The sequence below is a fragment of the Strongylocentrotus purpuratus genome, unplaced genomic scaffold (genome assembly GCF_000002235.5).
Source record: "Strongylocentrotus purpuratus isolate Spur 01 unplaced genomic scaffold, Spur_5.0 spur5_scaffold_15, whole genome shotgun sequence".
NCBI classification, from domain to species: Eukaryota; Metazoa; Echinodermata; class Echinoidea; order Camarodonta; family Strongylocentrotidae; genus Strongylocentrotus; species Strongylocentrotus purpuratus.
Window position 1 is genome coordinate 15,523,391 of NW_022145600.1, and position 25,547 is coordinate 15,548,937.

The window sequence follows — 25,547 nt, forward strand, 5'->3', positions numbered from 1 at the left end:
TTCACATGAATTAAAAAGATTTTTGAACTGCTATATTTTAATAGATTGTACAGTGCGTCCCAGAAAAAACGAAACCGAGAACTATCAATGTTTTATCATAACTTAATCACACTTAAAATTAATAAATGACACATATTTGGAAAGCTTACATCCTCCTCTTTCATTTGATGCAACTCCTATGGTGCATATTTCACGCATGAGTGATTAAAAGCAATTTGAAGAGAGGAAACCAAAAAGTCATTTGGCGGGCAGTATCTGAATTTTAAAGGCACACTGCCATACTTGTAGCTACTTGCTCCCTCTATATAGAAAATTCCCCAATCGGTGCCTGTTGGTCCCCCATTATCCTCTTTTTCTTATGTTAAATGAGAGCTGAGTTAATGAGATAACCACCTGTCACATCGACCTCGCTGGCTCGCTGTGTGGTCTAATCCCTTCTTGCCCAGTAGTGGTGACGGTCTTTAAAGGGAAAATCACATTTCTAGAAAGTTCAATTTCTGCCCTTTCATATGACACCTCCATCAGGAAAAATGAACCAGGAATAACAGGAATAACAGGTGTCATATGAAAGGGTAGAAATTGAACTTTCTAGAAATGTGATTTACCCTTTAAAATTCAGATACCGTCCGCCAAATGACTTTTTGGTTTCCTCTCTTCAAATTGCTTTTAATCACTCATGCGTGAAATATGCATCATGTGAAATGCATCGAATGAAAGAGGAGGATCTAAGCTTTCCCAATTTGTTTCATTTATTAATTATAATTGTGATTAAGTTATGATAAAACATCGATAGTTCTCGGTTTCGTTTTTTCTGGGACGCACTGTATAGTAACTTTGTTCCTATTATTTATTTTTTTCCAAATATTATTTTTACCGCCTCTGCTATGATTTTCCCTCATTGAAAATGATAGGTTTTGTTAATGAATTAAAATGTCTCTATAACTACAGCTTGTGTTTGATACATGTACAAGTTCGCCTGGTGTGTCACGTTATAGAAAGGCAGCGCCTATGTCATGCTAAAATATGATACATCATGCCAAAAATATACTCTTTAATATATTCCTTGTACATTTTCAGATGGAATATCGTAGATCAATAGGCATGAATAAAGGTCATCTTTCAGTATACCAACACTTATCCTTTGGGATGATGTTTCCAAAAACAAATGAAAAAAATCTTTAAAAATGTATCTAATGATTTATTTCCTAGCTCTGAATCTCTCGCTTAACTATGATAATTTGGGCAGAATGTCATACAAATATAGTTTCATGTTTCATAATAAAGGTTATTGGCATAAAAGTTTGGTCCACACAAATGTACAAACCTCTAACAAGTAAAAAAAAATACATGCAAAGCACTAAATATAGCTTCAATGAAAGTACTGAAGATAATTCATCAACACCTGCTTAATCATTCTACAATATAAATTACAAACATGCTACTAGTACCTTGACTGATGATAGCAACCTTTAACTACATTTATGTAAGGCTGGAGATACTGTAATATTTTTTTTAAATGTTGCTTTGTTGATCATTGAGCTGTATGCAAATGCATATTCTTCCAGGTAATTATTATGTCATCCGCTTCATTGGCAGTTGGTACATGTAACTTGTACAATTTTCTAATGCCATTGCGACAATAACATGAATTTCATAAACATGCAGCAGCATATGCAGCAAGGTGCGATAAAACTAAACATAAAACATGTCGACCATGCTGTATAATGAGCTTAGATGAATTCCTAAAAAATAAGTAACAGAATCACATCGAGAATGCGAAAAAAAATTGATTGTAAAAAGAGGGCTAATGATAGTTCTATTACCGTTGCTCCAGTGACAAATGCTTCGACAGTCAATTTCTATTAGAAAATTCCCTAAATTCCAACCAAATTACAATCACACCGAACCCTAAACCCAATGTCTTTGATGAAATAAAGATTTGAATTGAGCACATGTCACCCAAGCATGTGTCAGATTACACTTTGATGCAAGTGGATTTCAAATTTACATGCATGTTTACATGTAAAGAATAAGTCTAATCAAGCTTACTAATTATACATGCATGGACAAGGCTGTAAGTGTTTTTTCTGGTATCTATACATGTGGGGAAGATTGTATAACATATACAACAACAAAAAACAGATTAACACGTGTTGGATATGTGGCTCCCTATGTTTAAACAAGAATTGTGCCATACACCCAGATTTCTCACAGTGCTTAATTGACACTGTTAACTTCTGAGTCTCAAACTATTATATGCTTAGTATAATATAATCAATAAATATAATCACTAGTAAATAGTAAATACTTGCTATAAAGCATAAACTTTTACTTCTGAGTGTCCAACTGTTTTATGATTAATATGATATACTCAATAAATATTATGTACAGTACATAGGTTACATATTACTTGCCATGGAACATAAAGAGAATAATGGGATTCACACAAGTTAATAATGAGTTTATTTATCTAAAATGTACTTGATTACATCATCAGGTCTATTGCTACGAGCATATTAACCCATATAGCAGTAGGTCTACTTGTCTAATGACATTTAACTACTTCTAAAAAAATGACCTAATATCTAACATTGGAGCGTTGAAAAATTGAATTTATAATCATCCCATTTTCAATGATAAGGGGAAAAACCAATATCACATGCCTTTCAACCTAATATAGAAGACAATCTTCAAACATTGAAGTATGTGAATATTCCAGTTACCGTGATATGCCTGTGATGTGCCTACTCAGGCACAGGCTTTATAAGATGTATATGATGAAAGTACTATATTATCTGCAAACTTGCCTCTTCAATACTGTCAAACATGTCCATAAAAGCCATCCAAGGGATAAAGAAAAAGAGCCCGAGAATGTAGACAGGCGGCCATGAAGACTGGTTTGACTGTAGCTTGAATGTAAAGTTTCTTTCAATAGTGGTTTATCAACACAACATACATTGATGGTAATGGTGGAATACATAATCACACATAGTCCCCATCCGGCGGAATGATCTTTGTTTCTGGTACAACAAGGGTCATGGGAGGTTTTGAGTCACCCTGCTGATGTGCCCCTAAGACACTGTCACGGGGACGGTCATTCATAGGAGGTGGCACCCATTCCCCATCAATGTACTTCATCTTGGTGTTACGGCTGTTGCGCTGACGGGACTTCTGCACTTCTCTGTCATCATGGGTCTAATTAAGAATGACAAAAAAAGTAGTGCCAAAACTTTGAGTATGACCTTTAAAACTGAAAAATTGTCTCCTCTATGAAAATGGATGTAATTAGAATTTTAAAATGAGGGAAAAGCCAAAGGTTGTGGACTATTGACAAAACACTTTTTAAACATTTCTTATAAAAAGAAGGATTCAAGATTTACAGTTTTTATGTAACAATGCAGATTAAGAGTACATCATGTCTTCAAAATACATATATTGAAGATCAATTTATATATTATGACTGCGTGACCTTCATGACTACATTGATTGAGCCTGACCTCTGTTGATGACCTTACCTCTCTCTCTGTTTGCTGTACCATGGCTCTGCCAGGAAGGCCTTCCCATACAGGTTGAGAGTACATAAGTTGCATGCTATGCCGCACTTCAGGGGATAAGGATTGCTCCAGAACCAGGACCACTTTCGCCCACTAAAGACAAAGAAATAAATATCTTAACAAGTTTAATAGAAGGAAATATATTTACTAAACTAAGAACAAAACAGCAATGAAAGAAATAATTTGAAAAGGGCAACAGGAAAGAGTTTCTTTAATGAAAGTTTACTAAGAAATAACAATTGTGGTAGTATTGGTGTCTACACAATAAGATCATTGATATATCCTACCACATCCTGGATACTTTTGCAAAACAGATCTAAAATTCAAGCTTCTAAAACTGTCAAATTTCTAAGATATATTTAGAAAAAGAAGAACAGATTCCTTCACCATGATTTCCATTTAAGAATTAAAGTAGGCCTACCGGTAAACTAATTTGATATTGATTTGAGGCAAAATGAACATAGTTATGAAAATCTCACCGCAATTGGACTCTGTTTACCATCCTTTTCTTGACTCGAACTATACTACTGTGTTGTTGTTTTTGTTTTGTTTTTTCCCTCTTTATTTTCCCTCATTTACCTCTAGATAATAACACAAGCTTCATAGTTAGGCAATTACCTGTCTCTGCCACTCATAGTCTGCATTAGCTATGGTACTGAATGTGTTCCCCATCATGGCAATCAGCATGTTAACCAGAAGCAGTGTCACAAGCACCATGTACACAAAGAACAAGAACTGGATAATGAGAGACACAGAGAAATCATCATTTCTTTGTTAGATTTGTGTAATTTGTTTGAATTGTAAAATTAATGTGATGTAATAGAGACATTTTCATATATATATATATATATATATATCAATGATGAAGAAGACAAGTTTCATGCTTCAAGTTTTTATCAATTTATGATGACAAATATCATGAACAATAATTTTAGCTTTTCTAAGGCAACGCACAAATAGTGTTAAAGGTAAAGACCAGTATTGGAAACGCCCCAATTTCAAAAAATGAAATGGAAGCTCTCATTACCAATCATGTGAAAGAATATGTCTTGACTAATACATGATGATAAAAAATTTGCAGGGAAACCGCCTACTAATTCATATATTTGGTAAATTTGTTTCTCTCATGGTCTGTGAGAGATATAGGGTAGTCCCATATACATCTTTCTGTGTATAGTGCTTGTAACTTTACGAAGAATGGGCCAAATTTCTTATCATTTTGATGATTCCAGAACCTTGCAGATGCTAGATGCTAGATGATCAACCTTTTCTGATCGATTCCACAACGTTTCTTTCACAATGCAATCGCATGACCATAACTGGTCTTTACCTTTAATACAAGTAAGTAACCAGGCATTTTACCTTGGAAACGCTTTACAAGCTCAGAGGAATATCTTGGTGAAAAGTTTGAGCAATTAAGTAAAGAAAATGTGCTTTACTAAAAATGTTGAGAAGCACCTGTAAAATTACTAGGTGCAAAGCCTAGGTAACATTACAAATATATTGGTGTTAAGTTTGAATACGTAGCAGAGACGTCACAATTAAGCAAAGAAATGTATTTCAATGAAAATGCTGAGCAATGCCTGCAAAGTATACCAGGCGCGCATTGTGTAGGAAATACTACAGATATCTACCGTAGAGTCTGAAAACAAAACAAGCATCCCTGAGTAATGAAACACCTGAAAAGTAACCATTTTTACTTTACTAAACAATTGATATAATGAAGGTATACATTTTCCACTCTCCATCTAGGTTTCGTATGGGTACCTGGTAGAAAGTAATTTCTTGATGCTTTTAATGATTTTAGTGCCTTATGGCAGCTGGGTTAAAGCCATGATACTAATAACTACTTTGAAGGCGCCTTGAGCATCCCTGAAAAGGGTATGAGCAAAATATAAATTGTAGCAATATTATACAAATAATGAATGGTTATGAGTTCAATAGTGCGAACATTCTATTCAACGAGGCGTCAGCCAAGTTGAATAGAATTAACGTTAATCTTTCAACGAATGTAAACATTCGCACTATATTGAACGAATGAAAAACATTCATTATTTGTTTTATACTACGGTACATCAAAGAAGATCTAATAGAATGTTAATCAACAAACTATGCTTTACTCCTTATATTAAAGATAAATTAAAGTTGGAGTCAATCCTTCTCGATAACATTCAGATTGCCTTTGCGTCAGATACACGCAGGGATACGCGCACGGCAGAGAGGTACGCAGTCTGCATATAACCAAAAATGCACAGCGAATATAACCAAAAGTGCATGCCCGTGCAATAGAACATCTATTGAATATCATGTGACCAACAATCCTCGAATCAAATGACAAGGATCCACGTAGGTGTTGTATAAATCATTATAATCAGCAATCAGATCTAAATTACTTGTTAAAGAGGTAAATAGGGCTTTTAGCCTACCTTTGCCATGTGCGGGTACCGAGTTTCATCAAACTTTTCATACACGTCTCCAAACTCTCCTAGAGACATGACAAACATGTTGACTGCAGAGTCGATGAAATTAGTTTCAGCACCCACAGAGGATAGAAATACAATGTGCATTGCTATAAACAAAAAGATAAAGAGATAGCTTTCAAGTACCGTTTATCATTGACAATTACAAAATCAAAATCGATCCAAATCATTCTGGGCAGCAGTTTCCAACAACATATTTTTTGAATAATTATTTGTAAAAAATTATGCCACATTTTATGTCATATTTTATTAAACGAAGCAATGTATACCAAAAGACAATAAGACACTCTTTGAATACATGCAATGATAATCTCATGACAAGCAAAATTACTCTTCTAAGATGTTTGAATAAACTTAACATCAATATAACTTCAAGAGATGACAAAAATGGCCATGATCAAACAACATTGCCTAGATATGAGGGGGAAAAAGGACAGATAACAATTTTCGGAACTTACCTTGTGAGAAACCAATGAAGAAGATGAGATAGAGAAGAAGAAACTTAAGCAGATCTCCTTGAATCATCTTGTAGATCATGAAGATGAATGGACCTACAAGGGCATATACTCTGTTGTAAAAAAAATAATTGAAGTGTCAGTCTGGTATTTCAGAGGTTTCAGTCTCAAGGGTTTGTCTTAATAATAATAATAATAATAACAACAACATTTATAATGCGCACATATCCACTCCAAGAGATGCTCAAGGCACCTAACAAGGTCTTCAGCTTGGAAGATTATGCCTCAGTCTCGGCCTCGGTCTCCATTATAAGACTATAGCCCATCCTATCGAAGTGCATGTCTAATAACTACAACAGGAAACATAAGCATCGTGAAAACCTTGATGAACAACTGTTGATCACAAATAGTGAACTCTATTTCCAAATGGAAATTCATAAGGCATCCTTCCTTTTCTTTCTTTTTGTTTTGCACCACATTGCATCATTATATACAAGTTTCAGTCCCTGACAGGAAGGCAAAAGACAGAAGATTGCAATTTATACTTTCATTCATTATGGGCAAATTCAACTCTTCCAGTTTACTTTAAAACCAAACATACTTGATAAAATGGTATCTTTATGATCTGATCTCTCTTTCTCTCTTGAAATTGAATGAGAATTTCTCTACAGTCTGTATGTATATCCTATTGTGGTGAAAGTTAGAGTTTTCAGAGTTAGTTTTCACACATCTGACTGATCCTATTTCTTAAAGGGCAATTCTTACACATGTGCAAGTTTAATTTTTAAAAAGAGAACAATTATTTTTCATAAACAGTAAAATTTTCATGAAAATCGGATGAAAAATACAAAAATTTAACATTTAGCATCCTTTAGCGAAACATTGATACATAGGTTGTGTACAGATTAGCAAGTTGATGATGTCATCTCCTCACTTTTCCCCATACATTTTGTTTATGAAATTTCTATTTTTTTATTATTTTTTATATACACACCTGTATACATTTTATCCTTCCTATTACAATAAGTTACAGTAATGGTGATTTTGCACATATTCAGTGAGGATTTAATCCATGTTTTATATTCCCAGAGCAGAAAAGTGAAATTTTGGTAAAATGTATGTATAAAATGGATAGAAGTAGGGGGATGACATCATCAAATCGCTAATTTGCATACAGTCTATATGATCCATATCACTGTTTCATGAAATTTATGAAAAACTTTAAAATTCCATACCTTTCTTATTTTTCGTCCGATTTTGATGATTTTTATTTTTCTCTATTTATTCAAGTAAACTTTCAAATGGGCAGGACTTTCTCTTTAAGGGTTGTTTCAATAGACCAATGGGCCATCGGCCCGATGTAAAGAGTTGCTGTGAAGCGTAAATCTGGTCTCACTTTGAGAGTTTAGACACATACCTCAAGAAGAAGAGGAAGTAAGGGCATGCTGTAAGCACACACAGGATGATAAGAACATCTTCATAGTAGGGAGCACAGGGAGGAATCCGCCCAAAGCATGCCAGGATCACAAAGAAGCAAGATAAGAGGAACATGGCCTTGGCTGGGGCATTACGCTGTAAAAAAAAAACAATCCATCAATAATAATAATTATAAATGAAGCAACATGAATTCCTCATGAAAAAGGAAGAATTTACAAGCCAGGTTATTTTAACAATTACATAGTAAATTCTGTGATCAAGCGATGTACTCAATATCTCTGAGACTCCTCTTATCTTTTAATCCTACATATGTGATAGAATCAATAGAATAGGCCTACCATAATTATATGTAATGGTGAAGAAAAAAATGTAAATGTATAAGGATATTAGGCACAATAATCATAACAGATTTCTGTGATTTTGATTAAATAGCAGATCTCTTGGTAATTCAACTTTATTTACTTTTCAATCAACAATATCCCTACAGAGGACAGTTTTACAAGAATACATTTTACTTTGCAGATAACTGGCATTATTGTATTCCATACTATCTCATTTATTGAAAAACTGTGGTATTATTACAGAAATAATCACTCTCACCATAGCCTTTGAGTGATTCAAATTTTGATGTATGATGAAAGAACTGAATGTTAATTATTTTACTCTTTCAAAAGTTTGAGGAAATATTGAGAAAATAAAATACTCCTTCATCTGTTTATACTTGTACATCTGGGCAAGGAAAAGGACTCTAAAGAATTCTTGCTTGTTACTACGTGAGAATAAAAATAAGAGAACCTCACCAGTACATTCCAATAGAGCTTTTTAAGATGATGGAGCTCTCTAGCTGCAAAGTAAAGGAACATGATAGCTCCAAAGACAGTCATGCACTCAAATGCTAGACGACACTGAAAGATAAATAAATCAGACAGTTGAGTCTGTATACTTCCTTCTCGCTCAAATGTAGTACATGTTTCTACTAAGCTTCAATGATTACAATTATTATTTCATACGTCTAAAAAATAATTACATTTTATAAAGGGATAGGTTATAGTCATGATATCACATTTCTGCTCCCTCAACTGCAAATTAGAGTGACACCAATCACCAACAAATATTTCAATCTGTATGTGAATGGTTCGATGTCCCAACATTAGCAAAGCGAGCCAGCAAAAATTTAAAGATTTTTGAGGTCACATTGCGACCAAATAGTTCTCATTACATGAAATTACCGATTTTGATGGGGTTTTCGAGGAAATTTGAGAAAGATTGCTCTCAGTCGCTATAAATTAGGGGCATATTATTAGGGAGCTAGGCTATGAGAAATCTATTGTTTTGGGGGAGATGAGGGGTGATAACAACATCTTGTAGAGGTGTTGTAGTCTAGTGGATAAGTCGCCCGACTGCAGATCACAAGGTACGGGCTCGAGTCCCGCCGTGGCACTAATAAGTAATGTCCTTGGGCAAGACGTTAATCTACATTTGCTACTCTCCACCCAGGTGTAAATTAATGGGTACCTGATATGCTTGAGTGGTTCTTTCTTTAGCAGCTTGGCTACAACCAGGGTAATAAAATATATACAGCGTCATGAGCCTGGCAGATACCAGCGCTATATGAATATCCATATTATTATTATCATTATAGCACGTAGGTATTGTCTTTTTAATATGAATGCATTGGTGCATCATGTAGGATATATTTTATTGGTTTATCACATGCATGATAAATGGAATCTTCTTCTGATGTCAGATTGTATGTAAGTATGATCTTTAAGACTTACCTTGTCTTGGGTTGTGTCTGAATAGAGCAGATAACACCTATTCCACTTATGCACAACCGTAGTGTTTCCAAACGAATCAGTGACATTGATATCTCTAGCATTACGGTCCTGGCATAATACAATGAAAGGTATAGCTTGGTTTATACATACATTCTCAAACTCATCACACCAATTTCCCATTTCTTGAACAGGAATGTAATTTTCATCTTTTATCATATTTTTCATCTTTCTATCAATCATTCTTTTTTTCCTTTTTATTTGGGGGGAGGAGGGAAGATTGGGAGTTTAATATCACCTTATAACTTTTAACTACACATTTGTCCCCATATCTTTAATGTTTACTTGCTGATACACACATATTCTATGACCTTGACCTTTGTCCTTATCCCATAATCTAATCACTTCATCTCACTATGATGATGATGCACCAAGTTTGAGGAATGAAGGGCAATCAAACCCATGTAATGAGTTCATTTGTATGGTACGTTATTAGCACACAAAAGTAAGACAAACGGAATGGTGAAAGTTTGAAATAAATCAGACCAATAATAAGAAAGTTATAAATCAAATCAAATCAAATCAAATCAATTCTTTTTAATATGAGATCACCAAGTCTATCTCAAATCGGCTGTTTGGTCACTGGATTGTGATGTAGACTTGGATATTTCTCCAGTTTGTTGTATAAAAAAATATCTGAATATACTGAAAATATATTATGTATATCATATTATAATAGGTCCTCTAAAGAAAACAGACCCTCCAGAGACATGACCTAAGCTTTTTTTTTCTCTATATTTCTAGTACAACTTCATGTACATGAACTGTCTTACTCATTTGTTACTGATGATAATTATTAATATATTAATATTAAAACAAATATGATTTGGACAGCTATAAAGCTAACTTCCTCATCTCTAAATACTCATAAACAACACAAGCATACATAACTGAAAGTGTTCTTGTTATAGACATTCCCAAATTACACATACCTTTCCAGGGCGCAGATAGAATGCTGTTGTCAGCAGTATCAAGTAGAATATAAAGAGCCCCATGCGCAGGTAGAATTGAAACCGTCCAAATGTCTTCCATTTTTCGTGAAGCAGTTTAGTCATCAGACCCTTCATTAAGCCCAGATGATCAATGTCCGACTAGGAATGAGAGACATGGAATGATTTCATTTCATTGATATGTGCATACTTACGAGTCTTTCACAATTTTAAAGTGTAATGATGGTAAGTGAATATTTCTATGGGGTTCTATTTTTGAAGGGGTTATAGACACTTGTTCAAATAATTTGCTAATTGATGAAATTTGCAAGGCCTTTATTAAAGGATAAAATGGAGAAAGCCTGCTCGCCATTTCAATATGAAAACAAGACAATCGCTAAACGTTGTCTTGCCTGCATCTCTTGATGTACGTGAGAATGCAATACTTAATGGGGCACAAACCATATCTAATCCACACAGTTAAGTGACATATCCGCTAGATCGACCACTTGAGTTCTACAGCAAATGTAGAAAATGGGGTGTAGTTTGATTTCAACTTACTTAACCCTCATATGGCCAGGGGGCCGTTATGGCCCCCCCCCCCCTCCGCAATTTTTCTGATTGTTTGGGAACGCATATGGATGCCGGATGGCGCCCCGCTGCTCGCTGACTTTTTTCTTTTGAGTCTTGCGCATCGGGGGTTATAGTTACAAAGTCACATGACCTTTAGTCTTTGCATGTCAGCCCGAAAATCGCTCATTTTGATTTGTGTACAAAACATATGGAAATGTCATTTTTCCTAAAAAGAGAAAAAACATTGGTTATTGGATCTTGTTTAAAGTTTAGATGTTTATTTTGGGAGTCAAAACAGTTGAATAGTAGTTAGAAGGAAAAAAAGAAGAACAAAACAATAAAATACAAAAGTTGAAAAAACAATGAAATACATAAGAAATTATCAAAACAATAGATAACATAAGGAATAACCTAACTCTTCCAAATTTTGTGTCTTATTATTGTTTCAAATGGTCTAACGAATACATGTTGAGAAAAAGAATGCTGAAATATAAAGAATATTTGATTTATGGGTAAAAAGGTGAATGTTATTACCTTATTTGCATAAATTACCATAAATATGCAAATAAGTGAATTTTTCAAAAAATTAAATTACCATAGTATTCTATAAACTTCGCTTAACATGCCTGCAAATTTTCGCGGCAATCACCCGTTTCACGGCCGAGATCTTAGGGGGGAGCCATAATGCCCCCCTCCCAAGACCTCAAATAGCCCGGCCTTTTTAGGGTTAAAGCATGATATAAAAGCATGTTATTATAGTCAGGTGGCTTATGAAATTATCGTTACTTGCCGGATAAAAGCACCATTTTTGGTACAGGACTCCCTGTATTCTATTCACTTCACTTGACATGCGTGCAAATTTTTCGCGGCAATCAGCCGTTTCAAGGCCGAGATCTTAGGGGTGAGCCATAATGCCCCCCCCCCCCCGGCCGTATCAAGACCTCAAATAGTCCCGCCTTTTTAGGGTTAAAGCATGATATAAAAGCATGTTATTAGATGATTCTACCTGATTGACGATAGTGAATAGAGCTGACTTCTCATTGACGCTCCCATCAACTCCGATACTGTCCAGGTTGTAGAGAGGATAGAGGGCGCAAGTTACATCACCATATTTCCATGAAACTTGGCGCTCTAGATGAATGATGCTCTCAAAGAATTCAATATCTGCCAGCTCTGCTGCCAAACAGAGAGGAGTGTACCCCTGGTAATTGGTGATGCTGCAACTTGCCCCTAGCTCAAAGGCCTGGGTGAACTGAGCCTGTAAATAAAGGCAAGCATGATGATAGGTGCATATATATCATTGGAATAGTGAAATAGTAATATCAAGGATACATGTACCTTAATGGGGATAACCTTAAATTAAGGATTTATCATATCATCACATTGAAGTGACAAGCTTTGCATCTCAATATACAAGTAATTGTTTGTTTTTTTTTAATCATAATTTTATACCTACTGTTCTATTGTACTGCCTGATTTGAACTCATTTAATTACTCCAAGATATATGCAGTGAACCACTTGTGTGACCCACCAGAGATCTCAGTAAGAGTCAGCCGTTTCAGCAGATTCCATAGAATGTTTGGTGATGCAACGTACTGTTCAAATTTTGCAACTTATATACAATATATATATTAAACCTGATTTTAGCCTTTCAAAGCCTCAATTTATAAAGATAAAGCAACCAATTTTAGACCAAAAAAGCTGACAGGAGTAGAATTAGTGATCTTTATTTTCATTGCGGTTCATTTCTTTCATAAAAACACAAGTTCTTCAATGTGCGATTCTTTATTTCACCTAATATTTAATTGTCTCCTTTGTCAGATGAAAACTACATTTGTATGAAAGTGGAGGTGAAATAACGTAGATGTTTGAGATGAGGTCTTTGGCTTATATAACGGCCTCCTCATATTCGACTAGACTTTCTTTAACAAATTATCTAGCATTTTATCCCCCTATGAAAGTAGAGATATTCTTGTTTTGTCTGTATGTACAAATAGGAATGCATGTAAATATATATGACTGATAAGTTGACCAATCAACAATCAATCTACCGGTATTTAGACCTATTTATCAATCTATAAATCATCTGAGACTATTACATGTAAATGAAATGCGGGAGAACATCCAAGTGTGTATATTTACACAATGTACACAGAACTATATACTGAATGTAAAAAGACATTGAAAGGAAGACAAGTCCCACAAAAATGGAAGTGGTAATGAATGATGTTCTTTTTTTGGCTCTTTGTTTTACCCTCTTCTTGTGAAGTATTGTCATATGAAGGATAGTGTTTCCATTGCAGTCCTGTGCATTCACATCAGCTCCCTTGCTCCAAAGGTAACGTAAGATGTCTTCTTGCTCCAAACATGCTGCAAAGCTCAGAGGATACTCACCAAAATAGGTGTGTCTAGGGAATCAACAGGAGAGAAGAATTAGGTAACAGCTAGTGTGTTGGTAATGTTGGGATATTTTTATTTAAAGTTAATAAGAGACAGCAGATACCTGCGGCCCAAAAATATTAAAAGTCGCACAGTTCTATCTATCTATCTATCTGAGTATCTTCTCCCGGTTCGGAGGTTGATTGCAACATCTCTCCATTTCACTCTATCATCTGCCATTCTGGCGTACTCTTCCAGTTTTAGTCCACTCCAGTTCTTGACATTCTCTTCCCAGTTGATTCTGAGTTTCCCTCTAGGTCTCCCTCCCTCTAGGTCTACTTCGCACAGTTCATACAGGCTAATTTCCATTTTTGTGGACAGATCAATATGTTAAAAAATGTTGTGTGCATGATTTCATACATAAAACATTTTTTAACATGAGCAAATAGCCAATCACCAAATAGTAATTGATGAATGGTGAAGTCAATATATAGTTCAAATTGTGCCTGTTTTCTTCTTTTGTCTTTGCTTACTGTCCCTACAGTAAATCAAGATTTGACTTTTGAAATAATCTAAATATTATGTATTTCTATGAGTCAAAAAAGATTTGATTTGTGTAAGGTAGACTGTATTGGCTTATCAGATACAATAAAACATAGGGCCTGTTGTATCAGTGAGTGTAAATTCTATAATACAAGTAATACTGAATTAAGATGTTATACATGGTACATTGCAAAAATCCTGTTGTATAATTCATACCCATGATAGTTTGTTTTGTTATCCACGACAATAACTTCATGGTCATAGGTGTCCTTCCTGGTGTTCTTTTGATCATCAGGCAGAAAGAAAGTGCCACAAGCCCTCTCATCAATGTTGGCACCATTCTCAACCAGGAACTTGACCATGGTAAAGTCTTCATTGACGATGGCAAAGTGAAGACAGCTCTCACCTATCACAAGAAAGCATTTCAATTTAAATAACAACTCAGTTATCTTCATACAGAGGCCTACATGTTTGCACTAAGTTCACTGTCAATCAATCCTATCACCTGTATTTAATCTTGAAGCATAATTATTTACCAGGGAGGGGTAAAGTACGTGTATTACTATGACAATCAGTGCTTTCATCTGGGTATATCTGATTATGAAATGCAGGGGTACTGGCCTCTCCACAGGTTAATGCATAGGATAGTTGAAATGTGAGGTACTACATACAAGTTCTTCTGTGCTGACCTCAGACTTCTCACTGACCGGTATTTTGCAAGGAGGTCTGAGAGATTTGTTGGAGCTATTTCACGAAAACACTGATACACAAGTAACAAGATCTTAAAGGGATCCGGTAACTTTGTCTCAGAATCTGAAACAAAATCCTGGATTTAGCTCATGCTGCAATGATAATTATAAACCTTTAGGTCAGTCAGGAACTCCATGACTTTTACAAGCCGATCGCCTGTCTGATTATCAACAAATTTATGATTGGAAATCGAAACCAAATTTTGCGTTTGCCAAACGATTTCATAACACTACAGTCTATTGGGGAAACGAGTACATGTATGGTAAAACCGGTCACTCCAAGATTTTTACTTTTTTGAGGCACTTCTTGATCATTTTGAAGCACATTTTTTTTTAGGGCTTCAATATTACACCATACCGCAGACACTAGTAGCACGTAGGGCCAAGCATCTTAGATTAAACATTGTTAAACGATGCCTTTAAACTCAATTCGTGATCGGATAGGCAACCAATGCAAGACCTGTAATATAGGTGGCCCGTAATATAAGGGAAATAACAAGTATTACCTTGGTAGAGGTCTGTGTGAAAGATGTCATTAACAAGGAGAGGATATTCTTTGATGATTCTCTTAGCAAGCTCACTATGAAGCTCAGTAGCATTAAGGAAACAGAGATGGAGGATGGTCTCTCCAACAGCTCCTCGCTGGTCTAGGTCCCAGCAAACTTTCCGTATTGCGCCTGCAAAATAGTGAAATTTCCAGGCAAGATAATAAAATGTTCTTATAATTGGTGGGGCTTCTTTATAGCCAAACTAAGCTGTGCTTTATATTTGCAAGGATCACGACTCATTTGTTAACAGAAACTCCTTTAACAATTTGGCAGCAAATTACCCTCAGAACCTGTACTATCTATTTAAGTGCGTTTTTCACATTTTATTCGTTTGTAGCGTAGCAATTGCCGATTGGTACAGCCCATGTGCAGCAGGCCCAGCAGTGAAAGAGAAACAATGTTTAAACATATTATACACAGAATGAATCAGATGATAAAATGATTTGGGCTGTCAAAGAATTTGCATATACGACAGCAAAGACCCATGGTTTTAAACAATATAACACCTGTATTTCTGTGATATTAATAGAGAATGGATTTGAGAAAAAAATATATGCCCGGGTATTAAAACATGACAAACAGGAATATTTACAAATTATCCAATTTGAAATAATCATCATCATAATACAAAAAAATATATTTTCCAGTTCATTATCTGCACTTCGATAGGCCTACTTATGGGGCTTTCACATATACACCCCGGGGCCCGTACGGCGAGTAAAAACAGACATTTTTAGTATTTTCGGCCAGTTACCCGCCGGCTGCCGTAAAGTTCGTACGGACGCCGGGACAGTTTTTTAAGCCGTACGGGCGCCAAGCCTGGTGCTGAGTTGGCTGTTCCCAATTCTCCTGGCACTTTTATCTGACCGTTAGGCCATAGAATTAGAAAGCCCGTAAAGGGCCCATAGGGCACCTTAAGGGCCCCGTGCGGGCTCCGGACGGTGCCCGGAAAGGCCCTTTACAATTTTTTTTTGGTCAATTCTCATGAAATACTTTTATGGGCGCCTTGCAGTGCTCAAGGGTTCTGATGTGTGCCTTACGGCTCCCTCACGGGCCCCGCAAGAGCCCCGGGTGATATGCACAACAACAGGCGTCTGCCGTCCGGGGGCCATTTGAAATGAATATTGCCTGTGCGTGTCCCTCACGGACGCATCTCAAAATGTACAACGCAGCTTTAAATACAGGAGGTGCGGATGCCAGAGGATACATAGTTCAGTGCACTGCCCGGCACCCAGCTGGGCGCCTTGAGGACCCCTCCGGGCCCTGGCAGAGCACCTTCTCGGAGCCATGGGTGTACCTGCTCATCGGACGGAGCCCATTAGCTTACCGGCCGCACTCGGTCGGCACCCTGCCGTCACCAATTTTCACCGGGCGCCACAGAATATGTGACCCCACATGCCGTAGAAATGAAAATCGGAAGGTTCCCGTACGGTCTCTAAATCCATGGTAAGCCGCCGTGTAGGGGAAATCATACGGGATCCGGTTTATATGTGACCTAGGCATTAGTTGAACATTACGATGGCTAGTTCCATTAACATATATTGCCAGTTATCCTGTTACAGGTATGTATACATTTCCAAACAATTTTAAATTTACTGCAATAACATTATTACACTGTAGATTAAGGTTGATTATCATTTGCCCTTTTAATATCTTTTTTTAACATAATTACATGCATGCAGGCTGCATCTTACCAGCTTTCACAGGACTGATGGTGTTGGCACTGTGCTGCCTTGACGCTGCTCCAATGATTTCAACCTTCTCCGTTCTGCTCTGGTTCCTACGGTTAACCAGTTCCTTGATTGAGATATCTTTGCCTTGTCCATGATTGTACAGGAATCTCTTCACCTGTAATAGAAGAATGATAGAATGTACAGTCAATAATATATATTAACCCTTATAAGCTCAGTGCCAGCAAAACTACTGTAGGGTGGCCTATACGGCTAAGGCATGGTGAAGGCAAGGCGGGTCTCTAACTTACAGAGAACAACAAACACACACATCTTCACTCCATGCTTGCATGTGGGGAATTGCCGTGCCTTCGCCATGCCTTAGCCGTATAGGCCACGCTACAAACTGGTGGCAGCGGCGTGCGTTGTGGCGTTGTGGTGTTGAGGCGTGCGCCTGTAATCCAGCTAACAGTGGAAGTTACTAACTGATTCAGTCGAGGACGCAGGTTCGAAACTGAGTCACATCTTTCGGATGGTGACGTTAAAAGTCGGTCCCCAGACGTAAATAATCATTTCTGATTGACACACGTCTGTAAAAACCCAATTACACACATGGTGGCAGCGGTGGGATATTGCATGCTTGCAACCCGAGGGTTTATTTGCATATATCTACATGGATTTCTATGTACACTGTACGACAACTGTAACTAATAAATATGCAAATAACAGAGCTTGTAAATAAAAGGAGGTACATGAATATCAATAGATTTCATACATATTCTACAGAACAATGTCCTGTTCAAATATAGCTCTACACTACAAAATAGAAAGTAAGGTAAATCTACAATCTCTCCCAAACTGCCTATATCACTCGTGTATCAAATGAAGAGCTAAAACAAGAACCGAAAATGGACTATAGAATAATAAAATCAGTTATGTGTGCAACACACTCTGATCTGCACAATACAATCAGCAATTTAGTGCATCCATTACTGTACGTACTATCATGCTACCAATGAGAGTTTACAAGGTTTTGGCAAAGCTACAGTGGATGAGTGCTGTGCATGTACACATATTTGGTATTTCTAAGTGAAAGAGTGGACATAATTTTGGCAGCTCAGGGTTTAATATTCTATTCCATACAAATTTTATCCTAGATTACTTTCTGTTGACCAATTTTTTTTTTCTTCTTTCTTCTTCTACTGTTTATCTTCAAAAGGATATGCAGCCTATCAAAAAGATCTGTATGTAGATTACCAGTTGTATATTATGTAGGCACACTGAACACCTAGTTAAAAGTAAAATTCCACCTAGATTTATACTCTTTGCGAGAAGTGTAGCATATTAACAACATGCATAGGTTGTGACTCTCCTTCACACTGGCCCACAGTTACCCCGTTCTGTTTGAGGAACAGAGTGTTTTCACCCTGAACCCGAGCTTGCATCGAGAATGGAAGAGGGACACGCTTACACACTATGCAGCGACAATCATTTATGAATGCATTTTTTACTGCTCAGAGTGGGACTAGAAATCACACACATGCATGACAAGAGTCAGTTTCGAGATGAAGATATTCTAGCCATCTAAGTGTTTGTGTAGAAATCTCTTAACCTGAATATATGTCCTATACTTTAACAGAGCGTCATTTATTTGTAGTTGTTAAGCTGTGGCGCCATTTTGTGCAGCTATGTCCAGCTTGGTGTTTGGTATTACTCTACCATTCGAGTTTCTCCCCTATAGTCAAAATGAAATAAAAAAATATAAATCTAGAAAAAAAATAGTGATAAAAAGCAGCACAGAAAATATTTGTTTTTGTTCTTTTACTATCTTCAAAACTGAATATATTTTTCATCTATCTTTTGTTCCAAATGCTTAGCCTAAAAATATGTTTTTTAGTTTTTTAGGATATACTATACAAATGTACAGAAAATAGCCCAAAATTGTAAGAATCCTACATTGGTATCACTGTGGTTAAATACTTTGATAGAAACATATTAATTACATGCAGTGGTTGTATTAAAATATATCCACCAATTATGTTTTTTCTGAACATGTTTCTCAATTCATCCTACATCATGTATGATTAATGGAGCATGACTTCTATAGAGCATGGATAATCTACTAGTACATGTAAATTGGTGTGTTAATAATTTGGCATATACCTTTCCAGTTTGATGCTAGATTGGGTTTAAAAGCAATTAGTTAAATAGGATGCTGCGCCTGTATATTAAAGCAATGACAGGCTTTCACAGGAGACCAATTTCTTAGGCTCCACATGCAGTGCATGCTAGCTGTGTTAAAGAAGCAGTGGGTGTTAGCTAGACGTTATTACATGATACAAACCAGTCAATATATTTAGTAGTAAAAGAAACTTAACGGTAATCAAATATAGAAATATTGGTGGTAAGATGGAGAAATGTGATTACCGGTACGTAAAGTCCAAACATTTGATAGAAGGGTTGCTTATAGTTCATTTTTGTTCTTGCTTTTCCCTTGACAAGCCTTTTTGTAAACAGTTGCCACTCTCTACCCTGGTACATGTTTATATCTACATGTATGTATCTACATGATGTCCTTATGTGTAGTCTACCTTGCAAGAAAATAAATTTCCATTTGCTTTCGCACAATAAAGGTGATATAAAAAAATTAGTTACAATTAAAGAGTGCCTATTTTTTGTCAACAGTATTTGAGTTATATCTATCAACTTGTGACATTTCCTTTATAAACTACAAATGAATGTCAACGGAAGAACTAAATTTACCCTATCTACAACCTATCATTACATTTTATGCTAGAAACCAAAGGGAGTTATCTCTTTTGATTTTACATCCTTCTGGTTCTAAACAGAAGATATGCACCTGTTAAGTACCATAGCCCTGGAAGTCCATCTACAACTATAGGTCAGGGTATCAGGGTCAAAGCACTTTATACAACTGTATACAGTCCCCTGCTTGACTGGCTTTGTTTACATGATCTGATAAAGAGCTTCTCAATTAGGAGAAGGTCCTTAAAGGGGAAGTCCGCCCTGATATTAAAATGGTTTTAAAGTGACTTGGTAACATTGTTGAAGGTTGATGAAAAAATTGCTTAGTATTTATATTAAATGTTACTTACTATATTCCTTCTACTGTACTAACCCTCTGACATGCAAAAAATATTGAACAAATTCTGAAACCACAAAGATATACATGGTTTTCTTTGAAGGCATCGATGTACGACACCCTCTAACACTGATTAACAGTAAATTCTCCCAACCATTTTTGAATTTTCCAAACTGTTTTTCCATGAAAAAAAGACATAAAACTGGCTATAAAAAATCTGTGAACACTTAAATGTCTGGAATGGAATGTAGAGCCATTTTATTGGTTTGTGAGATTTCCATTCACCTAAAATGTAATTAAATTGAAATAATATAGTTGGGAGAATTAAGGAATCGATCAGATCAGTTTTTCCCAATTTGTACCATGAATAACAGTCCGTTTTCACTCAAATTTTCAGATTATCTTTAATTGTACATCTAGCATTGAAGTCACTACCTTAGCACCACTATCTCTCATCTGAACAATGTTACCAAGTCTCTTTAATAGAAATTGAAAAAATGAAGACAAAATAACTCAGTGAATGTTTGAGCGAAAATCGATTAAAAATATATAAAAAAGTTATGAATGTTCAAAGATAAGATCAATCAAACGCAAATTTGCAACTCTGTGACATACAAATAACACTCTTGATAGGTGCCCACTGCCCTCCCATTTGTTGATTTTTGCTCTGTTTATAATTTTTTTTTTTTTCTGTTAAGAAAATGTTCAATCTTTCAATCACCATAAATATAATAATTACAAATATATGCTTTTATACAACCCCTGTATGAAACAAATCTATTCCATCATCAATAACTAAGAAAATGAAAGTTTATGAAATGTTTTGTACAGAGCAAATTGGAGAGAGATACTCGCTAATTGCGTCTCAGTGTTGCTAGTACATGTAATTTGTGTTTATCGGATATTGCTCTAACTTTCACTTATTTGTTTTTGTTGTTTTCTGCTTTTATCAAAACCAACTTACTATCAGGCTGTACTTCCTCTTTAAACCTCAGACTTGATTGGTTTATTGGTCCATGATTGGGTAGGCCATGTCAGATGACCGAACATGATAGGCAAATGAAGTACTAGTCTAATACTTCAAGCCAACTTCCATTAAAAACTGTCTACATTTTGTAGTCACAAAACTAGACACACAGCAGTACAGCGCCATAATTAAGACAACGATGTTTATGACAATCACATGGTAGTCAAATGATGAATCGAAAAGCCAAAGTATAATATTACAAATAAAATCTACTGATCTTTGCTTTATAGTTACTTAAACTGATCTAGAAGTTACACTAGAACCAAATATAATTTCAGCTAACACTCGGTAGGAAATACACCTTAGCTTTCTTCATGAAAATACTGGTTATCTTTTAACTACCATGAATACTGCATGCTATCCTGGTGAAAATTATTTGGGTAGCTTTCATCAAAGTATGCACAACATTACCCACAATTTTGTTGTGACGATTAATAACAACAGCTATCAAGAATATTTTCAATAACAAAAGTAAACTATATGATAAAGATAGTCCTTGAAAATAGAAAAAAATGTGAGCATTTTTTGTATCGAATGGCCACTGCAAGCAAAAATTAAAGGTATAGACCAGTTTTGGAAACGCCCCTCCCCCCCCCCCCCCACCCCCCTCTCAAAAAATGAAATGGAAGGTCTTATTACCAATCATGTGAGAGAATATGTTTTGACTAATACGTAATGATACAAATTTTGATACAAACCGCCTACTAATTGATATATTTGGAAAATTATTATATATTTCCGGACAGATATATCGCCCACGAGTTGCATAGTCTCATATTCATCTTTCTGTATACAGTGCTTGTAACTTTACCAAGACTGGGCCAAAATTCTTATAATTTTGATGATTCCAGAATCTTGCAGTACACACCAATGCTTACATGTATATGCTAGATGATCAACCTTTTTTGATCGATTCCACAACGTTTCTTTCACAATCCAATTGCATGACCAGAACTGGTATTTACCTTTAACATTTAATATAGTTTATAACAGTCAACTGAGTAACAATTATACATACAGACAGTGTACATGTATCTTGAAGATATATGTAAGTGTAAGAATCATTAGTATTGATCTACTAGCTTGATCTACTGGCTATATGGCCTACATCCAATTTGCTGTGAGCTAGATTTGTACACCCACTAATGTATTCCTATAAAATTGGGTGCAAGTGACTTTTGACTTACTGCACATAGAAACTGCGGACTATAACCCTAGACAAGTACATGTACTTGCATGCCATAAAACCCATAAGGCACATTTGTGTAGCTGATAGCACTCCACAAAAATAATAATAACATAATTGCACAAGATGCTTACCGATTCACTTCTGAGTTTGTCCTCTAGTGGTTTCCAGTCCTTTGTCTTAATACCCTCCCTGGTGAGTTCAACAAGTTCCCCTCCTCCTTTCAAGTTTACCAGTGAGTACAGTTGGAAGCTGTCCTGACTATTATCATCAACCTGCTTCCGGTTTCCATCATTATCATCAGTTGCAAGCTTTGTTTTCCTTGCTCCCATCCTTTCCTCCTTCTCAATGCATCACTATCGAATAAGATGCTGCTTAAGTCCAAATTGTCCAACTCAGAAAATACAGAATGCAAAGGTTGCTAATATTACTGTGCTTTTTACCAGCCTTCAGCCTTCCCTTCAGAGGTAATTTTCAGCTGTAAATAGATTACAAGGAAATACAGTTACATGTATATATTCAGTAAGGAATATTTCTAAATGACTATTCTATTCCTTGTTTACTTTCACTATATAGATTAGTTTATGTTACATACCGGTATATATACCCAGACTCGACTAGCACTTGTGCTAACTTCTGGTACCCCATTTAACAACAAAAATGTACACATACCCCATGTCCAGACACAACACTTTCCGTGATTAGGGATGATTAGTTATATCGTTGCGGGATAGTTATACTGTTTCGGGAAAGTTATACGATGAAATTGCATGTGTGGACGCTTACTAACGATACGTCGTATAACGAAACGTGGGTTTGGGCATCGTTTCGAACTAGAACTCAATAAAGAATCACGCTTAATCATGCTAATCACAGAAAGTTTTGACTGTGGACGTAACTAGTATAACTGGGCGGGGACCCACCGCAACAGAGACATGTATCAGAGAGTGATTTCAAGAAATAAACTTGATATAAAACAGAATAAAAAAAATATGTTATTATAATTAAACTCACTTTGCAAGATCACTTTGCAGGTATATCTATAAAAAATGGAGAAAAGCGAAATTGGGACCTGGGTATTTTTTGGCGCTCACCAAAGACAGTAGCAAACTGGGCACCTATACGATGTTTCGTTATAGAGTTTCGGGATAACTTTCTCGTGTGTGTGGACGCCCTGGAATTTATACGATGATTCTTTATACAACGTTTCGTTATAGAGTTTCGGGATAACAAATTTTGTGTGTGGACACGCTGATACTCTTTTCTTTCACTATATGTAAAATAATGTTTATGTATAATGTTATTTATCTTGAGTTATATTTTTTTATTTTATGTGATCACGATTGATACATTATGTTTTACTTGTTCTTATTGTTAATAAAACTAAAACTCAATAGAGGGGCTTGATAATTTATCAATTCATATTGATTTAAAAACTGGGAGGAATATATATCGTATTCAAAAAAATGCATGCATCAAATAACTATACGTGTATATAAGTTAAATATTTGGAATAAGACTAACAAAGATTTTCAAAATCTTTAGTGCAAAAATCCAAGATTTCTAAAGCCTAGAAATTTCATGACCCAAAACAAGAAAATGAATGCTTCTTTTATAAAGTCTTTAATATGACTTCAAAATGGAAAAAAAGATGAAGAAAAGAAGGAGAAGAAGAAGAAAAAGATGATGATGATAATGAAGAAGAAGAAAAAGAAGATAATGATGATCATATAGAAGAACAAGAAGAACAAGAAGAAGAACAAGAAGAACAAGAAGAACAAGAAGAAGAAGAGGAAGAAGAGGAAGAAGAAGAAGGAGGAGGAGGAGGAGGAGGAGGAGGAGGAGGAGAAGAAGAAGAAGAAGGAGGAGGAGGAGAAGAAGAAGAAGAAGGAGGAGGAGGAGGAGGTGATGATGATGATGATGATGATGAGTAAAAACAACAAAAAAAAAAAAGAAGGAACAAGAACATAAAAGGAGGACATAAAGAAGTGGAAGATGAAGTAATAGAAAAAACAAGATGAAACAACAAGAGGTAAAAGAATGAAAACTAAATTAAAATAAGTATTTTTTTGAAGGAAAAGTGAAGAATAAAAATAAAGGATGAAAATATTGATGACAATATTGATGAGAAGAAATTAATACAATAATGATAATTATGATGACAATATTAAAAAATAATAATGATATTAGATATTGAAAAATGATAATAGTAGTAATAATAATATTAGGCCTAATAACATAACAAAAACAATTACAATATCAAGAATCATAATGATAATAATAGTTATAATAATAATAACAATATATGATAATGATAATAATGATGATAATACTATTAAATATAGTATTTACATATCATAAAAAAACATAGCTGGAGTGAAGACGGTTTTGGTATTCAAGGTATTCAAGGTATTAATTTGGATGCACAGATACAGCATGTGTAAGATTGATAATATATGGATTATACTCAGTTCATAAATGTAAAAAAAGAATTATTGGTAGGCTTACCTAAAAATCATATTAATATACACAGATACAAATGTAAAATATTAATGTTGAAGACAGACCTGATTAGGTTTATGCTTTAGCTTTACTAAAATCAATCTGAAACTGAAAGTACTGTGCAGTGTCTACCGTGTATATTTGAAACTACTGAAAGTAATTTTGGCATAATAATAATACACGTTATTTCTCACTCGTCATGTCGGCCTTCACACGTATGGTATTCTTTTAATAATTCTCACCTCTTGTATCAGCGTAGTTAACTCAGTGGTTGTAATATCTCTTTGGTCAGATCCTGTAGAATTAATATCGCGAATTACCTGTTCCACTACCTTCAACAGATGAGACGGCCCGGTCGGTATGTGTACAATGCCTCACCTGAATGAATTGATGTACAATGAATGCACTGGTAATGGTTTGTTCGGTGTTTGAAAGCGACGACTTGTATACCATATGAGCATGGAGCGATCCCGGTAAAGTCAGTCTGAGAAGATTCGCTCTTGCGCAGCGTACAGCGTACACCCCGCTGATTGAATAGATGTAAAGTGAACACAGAGGACCCCTGGCTGGTCAAAG

General features: G+C 35.6%; 1 protein-coding gene across 1 annotated transcript; it reads right to left on the reverse strand.

The window, feature by feature from the left end:
* Window positions 1-841: 841 nt before the first annotated feature.
* On the reverse strand, window positions 842-25,423 carry LOC581331 (transient receptor potential cation channel subfamily V member 5). Its single transcript, XM_781337.4, has 16 exons — window positions 25,214-25,423; window positions 22,604-22,947; window positions 17,178-17,331; window positions 15,442-15,612; window positions 14,403-14,592; window positions 13,519-13,672; window positions 12,270-12,521; window positions 10,694-10,852; window positions 9,705-9,812; window positions 8,727-8,831; window positions 7,907-8,061; window positions 6,493-6,602; window positions 5,981-6,123; window positions 4,173-4,289; window positions 3,516-3,647; window positions 842-3,195 (listed from the first exon to the last, which is right to left on the reverse strand). The coding sequence occupies exons 2-16, from the start codon at window positions 22,799-22,801 to the stop codon at window positions 2,983-2,985; spliced, it is 2,361 nt and encodes a 786-aa protein (XP_786430.2). The 5' UTR covers window positions 22,802-22,947; window positions 25,214-25,423; the 3' UTR covers window positions 842-2,982.
* Between the last annotated feature and the right edge of the window lie 124 nt (window positions 25,424-25,547).